The following is a 12,216-nucleotide window of genomic DNA, read 5'->3' on the forward strand; positions in this document are numbered from 1 at the left end:
AGGGCTTCCGCGGCCAGGTGAACTACAACTCCCAGATGTACCTTAGCGAAAGGTCCTGATGACGAGGCCCCTTGCTTCTTGGCTCTGGAGGTGCCTGAGCAGCTGGCTGTACGAAGGAACCGTCGGTGGGCGCTCAGACGCCCCGGCTCGGCGGGAAGACCCGCGCCCGCCCGAGAAGCATCGGGACGGCTGCACCGGTCTCCCGGATGGCGTGTTTTGGGTCAGGCGATTGCCGCGGGCATCCCGGGGCCGCCGCTGCGTGTGCGCAGCTCATTGGCGGGACGGGGAGGGCGGGGCGGGGGCGCGCGGGAGGCGCGCGCGGTGAGGGGCGGACGGGGGTGGCCAGCAGTGGCCGGCAGGGGGCGTTGTGCTGAGCGCGGGAACGGCGTGAGGGGCCGTGTACGCGGAGGGGTGTGAGGGCATCAAAGGAGGCACCGCAGTCTCCTCCTCAGCCGCTGTGAGCGGAATCATCTCATGGCAGCAGCTAGCGGTGACCTCAGTGTTTGCTCAGGGACCGCGACACGGCCTCGATCAGAGAAGAGCGCAGAGACCCAGAAAAGCCGCAGGCGTGTGTGGCACCCCCTCGGTGCCCTCTGCAGGCATGGCGGCCGGCAGGGATGGGCCGGGGCTGCTCAGAGCGTGCCTGGCAGTGTGTCAGACCCCCAGCAGCACAGGGAGACTTCACACACATTTCCAGTTCGTCACTGAATGGTTGCATGAGCCTGAAGCAGCAAGCAGCCGCACAGATACAGGTGACAGCCCAGAGCCTGATTTCCTGGGAATTAAATGGACCAAACCAAGTCAGGCATTCACCAAGTTTAGAATTAGCCCCTGAAGACTGAGAATGGGAGAACAGAGGACACATGGAAATGCTACTAAGATAAATGGAAACAAACAGTTTGTCTGACCGGAGCGGTGTTTTTGTAATTTGCCAGAAATTCATCAAGACTTTTCTGTTGGTGAACAGTTGGACTGACTAAGAGAGGCAGAACTGGCATTAGATCACATGGGAAGCTGTAATGCTCTCAGGAATGAACAGAAATGGCAAATTGGGAAGAAAGCTCCAAGGACACGAGCTAGGCATGATCTAGATAAGATCCATCACCTTCTCACCTGATTATTCTTCCAGTGACACCAGTATTCTTTTACTTACTGCACAGGAGTTCCTCTAAGTTTACGTGATTTCAGGTTAGTTCTCTGCTATCCTTTAAATACTCAGAGAAAAGCATTTGTTACTCTCCCCCTTCAGCAGATCCAGTATTCAGAAGTAATTACTTAGAGAGAAGGAAAATATACAAGACAAAACTCAAAGGGGGTGAAAAGATTCTGAATTTTCTTTGTGCAATTAAGAGTTTAATTATAAAGGTGTGTAACAAAGTTACATGTTCTATACGAGTGGGATCTGCCCACTGAAATGTTGGATTGACTCTCGCCCAGCAAAAGGTTTTCTGCAATTCCTCTGAGTAGGTTTTTCATACCATAGTACTTAGACAGATTTTTTTTTCAATAGAGGTTTTTGCCTTTGTGTACAAATCTGCTTGCCTTTATTTTTATAAAAAAAACCCTGAGAAAACAGAGATTGAAAATGGTGGTTGGGACAAATTTATCAGGCTGTACAATCAACATAAGGGAGACTAACAAATCTCAGTCTCTAAAAACCTCATTGAGCATACCAGTAATTTACACTAGGGTTCAGACCACTAACTCAGAGGCAATTAGAACCAATCTGAGAAAAACATCTTTGTTAAATTTGCTTTGCTATTGGAAGGAAATCTATGTTATTTCTGGTGGTTATAGCTGTACATTCCACTTTAGCTGTTAATTCCTTATATTAATGCAGGGTATCATATCTGCATCAATATGCAAAAAACCACGAGAAACCAGCTTTTCTTCCAGAACAGTGTGTATCACACCCAAATTTCTACTAAAGTAGAATAGACTTAATCCTTACCTTGTGTTTAATTATATAGTTGCATTTAACAGTAAATATTTGACACTTTTCTATTACCTGGTCACACAAGGAATGGCTGAACATAAATGATGAATTTTCATCCTAGACTAGAGTTGCACTGCTGCAACACACAGAACAAAGGCAAATGGCTGTGATAGAAGAATGATCTCTGAGTGTTCTTTTTGGGTAGTGCTTTAATTCACCAAACAGGCAGAAAATTATTCTTGCCTATTGTGAAGCAGGAATATCAATTTTGGAGCCAAAAGATAAGCCACTCAGCAGAGAGATGGCAGCAGCTGAGAGAACGTAAGTGACCAAGCCTGGTCAGTGTTAGAACAATTCCTTGCAGTCATGCCTGATGGAAAGACTTAAAAGTGGAAGTCCAGGTGATAAAATCTAATCCTGTAACAAGCGGAGGGAAGAAGCAGAGTTAGTGTATGGAGAATTTAGAAAAGCGAGAAGGCAGCTTTGTGTTGAGATCTGGGAGGATCAAAGCTGCTTATTTTTTTGTTCACATAGATGGGACTTTCTTTTGTCCAAGGCATGAACTCACAATTAATTCTGTGATTACGGTTTCTTTGCCTGTTGGTTTGACTGTGCTTGGTGTTTGATAGCTCAGAACACACTTGGACTCCCCCACTGTTTGTGGTGAAGCAAGAGAAACATATTAGGAAGCTCCCTTTTCCAGAGATGCTGGGAATCACCCACACCTCTGTTGGTGGCTTTGTTATTTTACCATCTGCATTATTTCAATTATTAAAGGTTACATGTATTTTGAAATCTTCCCCTATGCTGGATGTTTGACTTCAATATTTGTGCAGTAGATCTTCTGGAACTCTGCAGCTAGAAAATTATGCTAGCTTTTTAGTACACAGAAATTGTAGTTCTTGACATTCTGGCAGATTTGCCAGACCTTTGCAAACAGCCAGGCATTAGTGCTACCTGTATGTATAATATTGAATGGCAGCTCTTCGTTTTCCAGAGGATTGGTCGTGGGCACAGAACTCACCCCTTTTCTGGATACTTTTAATACTTGTATTTCATTGCAGTTTTGTAACAGTAGAAAGACTATTTGCTTCCTGCATGCCCATGGATGCACACCCCCACTTTGGAGGCCATTGCTTGGGAGCATGTGTGGCTTTTGTCTTGTGTCACTCCACTCCTGAGTCTTGTCATGTGCCTTGGGGAGCTGGCAAGGACCTGTTCACAGGCACAGTTTGCAACCCCAGCGTCACTTTCTAAGTGTATGAGTCAATATTTTGAGTCTGCTTTGCGACCCAGTGTCTGCAGAGCTAATTGGATTTCAGCTGAGTGGATTTGTTTCAGAGAATAGTTTATTTGTGAAAATAATTTCTTTTTCTCGGGAAAAAGGGAAAGGGGAGGGAGGGATCCACTATCTGAACATTCAATTGAATTTAGCAAATAGTGTTCTCTTTTCTTTCCCCTTCTCCCATGGAACAGGGAAAAAAAATCAGAAACAATCACTAAATCAGGAAATATTGTTGTGCTTGACCTGCAATATTGGTCTGGCCCGCAGAGCTATGGCACTTTTAGCCAAATGCTGGACTGACCCGGGGAGAGCAATGCTGATAATGCACTGCATCCATATCCCCACCATCACATTAGAGCCATTGAATACAAAATAGCACAATTTGAGAACAGAAAATAAATGAACTGCATAAAGTCTTTTGCCAAATCATATAAAGGGACATATCTGAGAAGGGTACCATGCTCAGCTTATTTGGCTAATTGTCACATTACTGTTTCAAATACATTTCTTCCTTCAAAATAGAATCCTGGGGCTCAGAGAAGAGAGCTGTAGTGCCTCCAGTTCATTTTCCAGGTGAATCTGGGTCATCCCCAATGCAGTGCCTCACTGCGATGCCCTCAAATGGGCCATTTGGTCCCCAGTGAGGAAAGCTGTCTTTTTTCCCAGCTATGAAAGAAATAACATAAAAACCAGGTTTTGTACAGTCACTGTTGAGGAGGAAATCCAGGGGTTTTTTTCAAAGGGAAGAAGTGCCCAGGGATGAGATGAGAAGTGTCTCCTCCTTTCGTGCTCCTGCATCCGCATGCACTTCTGGCTGCAGAATCTACTTTGTACACAAAGCTCGGGGATGTAGGTCGGGAACGCTTGTGCCTTCTATGGTTGACAAGTTCTGTACTTAATTTCTCTTGTCAATCCATTCCCCCCACTGTTCCTAGTCACCCGTCAGGGAGGCTGCGCAGATAACCTTTGAGTAATAATCTGAAATTCAAATACAAAGAATTGACTACTGAACTGCCCTAATATTTGAGAAAGGTTTTAAACTAAAATAGGTTTTTCTGTGTGCTGTTATTGGCCTGGCAGCTGTGTGTGTACGCTAAGTGTACTGAGAAAGGTAATATTAACAGAATGAAAAGGTCAGAGTTATATAAAAATCCTTTAAAAAGTAAATAGGCTTGCCAAACTTAATTCCCCACTGGTAGACTGAGGTTAAGAACTGAGAACGTTTGGGCCTTTGGCAGGTCAAATTGTACATCTGTAAATTCCCTCCTGAAATACAAACACCAGACAAGTGTAGAGAAGTACAGTGATCGTGGCCAGCCAGATTTAGCTCCGGCTGTACCTACAGGCAAGCAGGCCAAGGCTCAACAGCTCCCAAGGGAGGTATCTGGGGGCACCATGCGGGGTGGGCACAGCACACCTGCGCCATGCCCAGGCACCCCAGAAACAAGGGAGGCAGATGCATATGGGAGTCATTAAAGGTGTCATGCACTGGACAACACAAATGCATTGATTTAATTAGACTTACTTCTGGCTGAGCTTAGAGGTACAGCATAGCCCCAATGCGCATGGCAGGACATGAAGGATTGAGGCATGCTAGAGTGAGGCAGTGGGTGGCAGGCTGAGAATGCACCCTGCATGGGGGAGCACACATCACAGAATCACAGAATCTGCCGAGTTGGAAGGGGCTCACAAGGACCATCAAGTCCAACTCCTAGCTCTGTGCAGCACCATCCCCAAGAATCACACCCCAGAGTATACCAACATTTTGTGCACACTGTCAGGCTTGGGGCTGTGATCACTTCTCAAGGGAGCCTGTTCCAGTGCCCAGCCACCTTCTGGGTCAAGAACCTTTCTCCAGCATCCAACCTAAACCTCCCCTGGGACAACTTCAGGCCGTTGCCTCGGGTCTTGTCCTGGAAAGGGTCTGGAATTGCGCTTGCCTCTCCTCTGAGCCCACTGCTCTTGTGGCAAAGCATTTTGCTTCCTGTGAGGTTGATTGCACAGAGTGCAGTGGGTCTGGCTGACACCGACGTGTCCTACTTCCCCCCATTGTTCCTTCTGTCCAGTCTCACAGCCTTTCTCAAGGGCATCTTTATTGTGGCAAATTGCACAGTTTGGAAGGTGTTTTGGTAAGGCCCTGCGCACATCGAGGAGGGCCAGCTCCATGCTGCCTCGCTGGGCTATTGTGAACTTCCATGCTATTTTTTTCTGTTATTTCCCCACTGGTAAGTGAGTGCATGTCCCCATGGTTTGTGGGGCTTCCCCCCCACACCACTTACTACAGCCTCACTGACTTATTTTGGTGCTATTTCTCAAAGACCCACATCCACACAGCCCAAGCCAGGTGACTGGCAGCCAGGCACTGCCCATATGCCCTGAGGTGAGGTGTTAACTTAGCAGGTGAAAAAACAGTTTTATTGAGGCTGTGTTGGCAGGTGGACTTGAGCCTAGGTGCTGTTATTGGTTGGGCAGTGTGTGTGCAGCTGGATATTTGGGCAGAGGCCTCAGTGTGCTCCCTGCCTCCCTGAAGAGCAGAAGGGATGGAACCAGAAGGCACACAACAGGAGGAGATACATAGCCTTAGTTTCTGTTGCAATTTGAGGTTGCACTGTTAAGCACCTTTGTTACCAACCATAAGAGTGGCTGCAAAATGGTGGAGTCTACATGATCCCTTTCCTAACTCACAGAGAGGTCTTACGAGGTTTAATCCATTACTGTTTAATCTTCAGAGGAAAGGGGGAAAAAAGAGTATTTCTGTAATCACTGACAGTTAGTGTCACAATGTTGATTAAAAGCAAACAACTCAAATGTCAGATCTTAGACAAAACTAAGTTTAAACATTTTTTCTATAGTTTACAAGAGGAAATAATTCCTTTAGGCATGCCTACTGAGATGTGTGCTTTTTTACCCTATCTCACGTTGCTTTAAAACCTTCTGTTCACATCCTGCTTTTCAGGACATCGTCCTCCTGTTAAGGAGGTATATCAGCTCTGACACAGAAATGTGTCTGGAGCTTATGGGGCAATTCAAGACCCTGTATCCCTTAAACCTTTCAAGAGATTACTGGCTGGACAGTTAAATTGATCTGCCAGTTAGACCTGAAGAGAGCTCACTGCCAAGCAGCTGGGCTGCACTCCCTGGCTGTGCAAGAGCTCCTCTGGGGACATGAGTGGCAGCGTGACGTCCTGGCACCACGATGCCATTTGCATTGTCAGGTTACTTCCAGGTGTAAGACAGTGAAAAGGGAAAATAAAGAAAAGTATTAGTAATGGCTGTGAAAACTGAACTTTTATTATCTGTTCACTGTATACAAAACACCATTCTGCATAGTGATAACTCATTTGTTGTACAGTTGACAGTGCACATCAACAAACAAGTATTCAGAGGTATCCACTAAATGGGAAGGGCAGTGGTAGCAGTGGCCAGCACACGCTGAGGTGCTGTGCCTGCTGCGTGCTGTAGGATGAAGTACCTCACAAGCACTCGATATGCCAGTAATATAAATGGGCTAACAAGCATCTATCCAGGAGCCAAATTAGGAATGAAGATGGAGAGAGCAGAACTAATGTATCTGATACACAATTGGCAGAACGATTAAGTTTTACAGAGGTGGCTGAGAGGATCCATGTCTTTCTAAACACTTTAAATTTTAAAACTATTAAAATTTAATGATAAATAACAGAATCTCACAAAACTTTTGGGGCAAAATGCTCCACATTTATTTACATATGAAATGTGTTTAATACAGTCGTAATGGACATAGTGTATAGTAACATCTGACAGCAGCAAGACTTTTAAGGAACCCAACAATTACTACTGTTTATCATGCAGCTATCTATATATACACAATTTGTTTTAAAAAAAAGTACAAAAAAATTTTTTGTAGGGTTACATACAAGGTATAAAATGCAAAAACAAACTAGAAATATACTCTCACAGAGAACTCTATCTGAAAGGGACAGTATGGTACCTTTTTGTACTTGTGCAAGCAAAACTAGTGGTGCTGGACAGGAGTTTGCAATGTCTGGCCGAGCTCTGCAGGGCCTGTGCTAAAGCTGCAAGCCCCAGTCCCACTGCTGGCTGGGGCTGGCTCCTTCCCAGTTGTGGCTGCGTGTGACACAGAGCACCAGAACGTTTGGCATGATCATGTGGAGCTGGCAAATCTCAACCCCGGTAGCAAGGGTTAACTATTTCTTTTCAATAACCAGCAAGGAAAATACATAATGCTGTGTACTCACTTCTATATGTTTAATAAATTACATGACAAAAAACATCATCATTATAAACCTATTCCTCTAATTACATCTTATTTCTTAAATCCAGAGCAGCCCAGCCCTTTTGTAACAATTTGAGCTTTGATCACAAGCACCTGATGACCTAAAAAAATCATTTCATGATACACAGAGTTGGGCATTTATACTCTTCAAAAGTACTTGACCACTCCAGGGGGTGTACACCTGTTCTGGTGTTGCCACCTAAAAACCAGCACTTCATTTTACACATGTAATGCTACTTTTTTTTTTTTTTAAATATATTTTGTAAGAAAAAGTTTAAAAGCTTCCTTAAGACATTTGGAAGCCCAAGTTCTTCAGAATTTAAAATCTCCCCTTAGCTTGCTTCCTCTCTCCTCTCCGCTCCAAGCACCTCCTTCTGATGCATTAGCTAAACTTTCTTTCAAAAACCAAACAGTTTGAGAACCTAAGGAACTGCCCTAGCATTCAGAACTCTGTTTTAAAGAAACTTACTACAAAAGAACAGAAACAAAACAGAAAAAAACCAATTTTTCCACTAAATACTTATACAAACACATAACAAAAGAGTATAAAAATTATTAGTTTAAATATATACAAACTCTTTTCAACTCAAATACTGCTTCAAAGGTTCTGAGGGTATAGACAATGAGGTGAAGGGGACACTTTTATGCAGAATATATTGCAACAGCCTGAACAGTACTGTTAACACTATTATACCTTGAACTTTCTGTAGCAAAAATGTCATTAGTATTCCAATGTGGAGCGAGATTTCTGCATCCCAAACAATCTGATCACTTTTCAGCTGAACTCATTCTTTTGGACTTGATGAAGGCCATGCCATGTGTTCTCATGTGAGTGTTTAAGGCCGCTTCAGTTTCAAAAGTCTTTGCGCACACTTTGCATCTTCTGTCCGATGCCGCGCTGTCGGACGAGTCATCCTCATGATTGGGTTTGTTTTCTTGCTGATTATCCTCCCCAGACCCATTCTGTTTTGATACTGGCTGAGGCTCCTTCAGCTTATGTACAATGAAGAGATGTCTGGAAAGGGACACATGAGATGTGTAGCAGAGTCCACATTCCCTGCATTGGTATGAAGAGCCATCAGATTTATGCTGAGGAATATGTTCATGAAACTGGAGAAGATTTTCTGTTGTAAAGCCACAAACTGCACACTTGTGAACTTTAAAAACATTTATCTTCAGCTTCTTTAATGGCTGAGTGATTGCACCTCGTGGAGGTCTGAACTCCATTACAGGTTCTTCCAATTTACGCTTTGGACTAGGAACCTAACAAAAAGACAGAAATGGTGTATCATGTAAACATAAATATGCAATTATTTTCATAACTATTTGTGACTTGCAAATGTCAGAACCTTTTCCTTGGCAGATTCTACAACAACTCTGATAAACAATCCTTTTGAGGCTCTACTTCACAGAAGATGAGACAGTTATGGCATCAGAGTACCTGTATTTATTTAAAGATGCTGAATATATACCCACAAAAAAACCCCATTCTCAGTGATTGAATGAGTCGTCTAAGTGATTACCTTTGTGTCTTCTTTTACTTCTGTTTCTTCCATATTGGTAGATTCAGTCATTTCTTTCACATCAGGGTCTTTAATGCCATGCATCAACTGAATATGTTTTTCCAACATCAACCTCTTGGTAAAAGTACGTCTTGAATCTGGGCAGTGCCTGCAGACACACACACACACACAAACATTCAAGTGTCATGCTTAACAAGTGCCTTTTGTAGAAGAGTGGTTGTGTATTTGAGAGACTCCTGAAAACCAGGTTCCCCAAGGTGGAACTGCAAATGCTCAGCTCAGCCAAGTTTCCGATTGTAGACTTTACACACTGCACTCTCAGGAGCCTGACATGTTTCTGCAGACAGGACAGCTAATTGGTCTGGCCTGTCCTGAGCATCTGAACGAATGGGACACTGGCTCTTACACAGTTAAGGAAAGATGTTCAACTAACAATGGTTTTTGTATTCCCTTTCTAAATAAATAAAAACAGAACTTACGAGCACGTATAAACCTTCCTAATGCCTTTGTGCTTGATACGATTGTGCCGACATAAACTATGGGATGAACTGAAAGATTTGTCACATTGTCGACAAGGATGCTTCTTCATTTGCTTTAAAAAAAAAGAAGAGAAAGACTTTTCATTAAAAAAGCTCAGTAAAAGTGCTGCATGCGTTGAACCTTTGGATAAATAGGAAAGAAACATCACTTACCCGTTTTTGGTAGTGTACTTCATGTACACCCCCCCTTCAACAGCATTGTACAAGTCAGAGCTGGACCTCATTCAAAGCAGTGTGGCCACCATGAGCTACACACACACACACCTGTCCCCAGCTGTAAACTGGTGTCATGGACGGTGGGTGAAGAGAATTTCTTCCACCAAAGAAACAGGGAAGATCAGAGACTAATTCTGGATCAGTAAAAGGCAGCAGGATGAGGGATTTACTTTCCCTTCCCATCACCAAACCATGTCCTCAGCTGCTGACTAGGAGCTCCTCAGCCACAAACAGGGAGGGGTGAAGAGCATGGAAGAAGAAGGACCAAAACTGAACCTCACAGACACACTAACAGGTCTCAGAAAAGTCATGACAAAATGAGAGGTATGATCTGATGCCAACTTGATGGCCATCTGTTTGGGGAATTCTGTGGGGTGGATGTTGCAGCTGGTCAAGTGGAAGGAAAAAGGAAAGGAAGAAGCTAAGAAGGATGGAACAGTCACACAGCAGTAGCTGTGTGGCAGTGAGCAGAGGCATGAAGCCCATGGTCAGAAACGCAGGAGGAAGATAATGCTCAGCAGTACCTGGGGGCACTATGTAGGGTAGCCAGCTGTGACCTCACACTTGTTCTAAATTCCTTGGGGAGACTCCAGATAGAGACCTAAATAGGATTTTGGATGCATTAGTTTCTGCAATGGCAGCTAAACCCAAAAGAATTGAAAAATTAGTTCTGTAATTAAGTGCAGCTTAGATCTGTTGCACAGCATCTTGTCTTGACAGGAAGAGGATGATCGACGAGCAAGTTGGAGTTGGTAATTCCTAGGTATGAAACGTCTGCCTTTTCACAGAAACACACCTGCACACAAGTCGGAGGAAGCTCAGCATATACCTGCCTGGTGGAGGGCAGACACACATGATCCAGTTTCAGACAGGAGTTGTACAGGCTTGTTGGAACAATCCCTTGTCTGGGCTGGTAGCTTTTTTTTTTTTTTGCTGCACTTTTAAGATCAGGCAGAGAGTCACACCAAGGTGGCTACGAAATCTCCTACCCTACAGCTGGCTCCCTTCATCCAGGATCCTCAGGAGAGGATACAGGAAATCTGAATCTGTCTTCTGTGTAGACAGTTCCCAATAAGGGCTGGAAACTCAAGGATCTGTCCAAATGGTATATACATGGCAATACCTCTCCTATGAATACCTCTGCATAATCCAGCCTGGGATCAGCTAGGGGTTGTTACAGCTCTTTCACTCTGGTCCTGCAAAAGCAGAAATTAGAAGTTTGAAACTAAGTATTTTCAAATACCTTGCATGACAATGGATTTTGTGAATAGCTCATGAATTGCTTAATTACAGTTTTAAACAATCATCCTGCCATTTTAGAGCATTTAACCCACACCTACCATTTTTAAGAAAATCAGACTATAAATTAGTTCCTCTATTTATTAGATACATATAACATACCTCGTTATCTTATGCTCATTTCTATTCTCTCTATAGTAAAAGTTTAGCTTTTCAACATAGTCTTTTTGACAGCTAACAATTACTTAAAATTTTGACAAGTTGGGAAGGAATGTAGCACCTGGTCTGTAATACCCCATTTCTGAAAGACAGGGAGTTGGATCTCTGTTCATTTTAATATCTATCTGACATGGAGTTGTATTCCTGTTCATTTTAGTATCTATCTGCCTCCTGCATTATTCAAGGAACTGCTTGAATGGGGATAAAAAACAGCACCTGAATGGAAGCCATGAAAGAGGCTTTCAGGCCAGGATTTGAGTGCAACAATTATCTAATATTTCATAATAAGGGCTGTTCTTGAGGTAACGCTGCACATTAACATCAGATAGAGAAAGACACAGATTTAAAGCTAATATTTAGAAAGCATTATTGATACGTTACTAACCTTATTTTACATGCCTTTGGCTACTCTGCTGTGGATGGAATCAGACTGAATATCGCTCTCTAGTTCACTCTGAAGTGACAGTTTCATTGGGAGGTTGTGCTGTTTTGTTTTTAAGAATTGCATAAATGTACAATGCATTCGGTCTTAAACTCATTTCTGATTGCCAGTAAAAGCTCCGCTGAGTTAATATTTGGGCAGCAGGAAGCTGAAGGAATGGGGTGGGAGTTACTGGAGGCAAGGATGATGGGGTGCTATTTGCTTGAAGTTGTCCTAAGAAAATTGAAGATGACACTCAGTAGTCCAGCATTTTCAGCTTTTCCATAAAATGTTTATAAACAGAATAAAATCATTTGCAGAACAGCTTTAGAGATAATAACTATAATACAAACCTCTGGAAATATGCAATCATTTATTACAGCACATTAGCATCCTGCAAACTACGGATTTTCACTCGGGGTGTTTCTCCTCCACTTAGACAAAATAAGCCTATTATCCCTCCCAGTCCTGGTCTTTTGCTGCAGTGCAGCACAGTACATCAGTTTAACTCCCTGGTTCCCAGCTGAGGAAAGAGCCACAGCATTGCCACCAGCACACAGCA

The 12,216-nt window shown here is 43.4% G+C and overlaps 1 protein-coding gene across 6 annotated transcripts in view; it reads right to left on the reverse strand.

The window, feature by feature from the left end:
• Positions 1–6,490: 6,490 nt before the first annotated feature.
• ZNF532 (zinc finger protein 532) overlaps positions 6,491–12,216 on the reverse strand; it is a 34,252-nt gene continuing 28,526 nt past the window's right edge. For 4 of the 6 annotated variants that reach the window (XM_048290479.1, XM_048290481.1, XM_048290480.1 and 1 more), the window contains 3 exons: positions 9,500–9,612; positions 9,021–9,168; positions 6,491–8,760 (listed from right to left, as the gene is read on the reverse strand). In XM_048290479.1, coding sequence (XP_048146436.1) covers positions 8,266–8,760; positions 9,021–9,168; positions 9,500–9,612 — 756 coding nt within the window. In that variant the 3' untranslated portion in view covers positions 6,491–8,265. Of the gene's footprint in view, positions 8,761–9,020; positions 9,169–9,499; positions 9,613–10,666; positions 11,889–12,216 lie in introns of those variants that run through there. The other 2 variants (XR_007200697.1, XM_048290482.1) reach the window with 2 other exon arrangements.

This window comes from Corvus hawaiiensis, chromosome Z, assembly GCF_020740725.1.
Source record: "Corvus hawaiiensis isolate bCorHaw1 chromosome Z, bCorHaw1.pri.cur, whole genome shotgun sequence".
In the NCBI taxonomy this organism is placed as follows: Eukaryota; Metazoa; Chordata; class Aves; order Passeriformes; family Corvidae; genus Corvus; species Corvus hawaiiensis.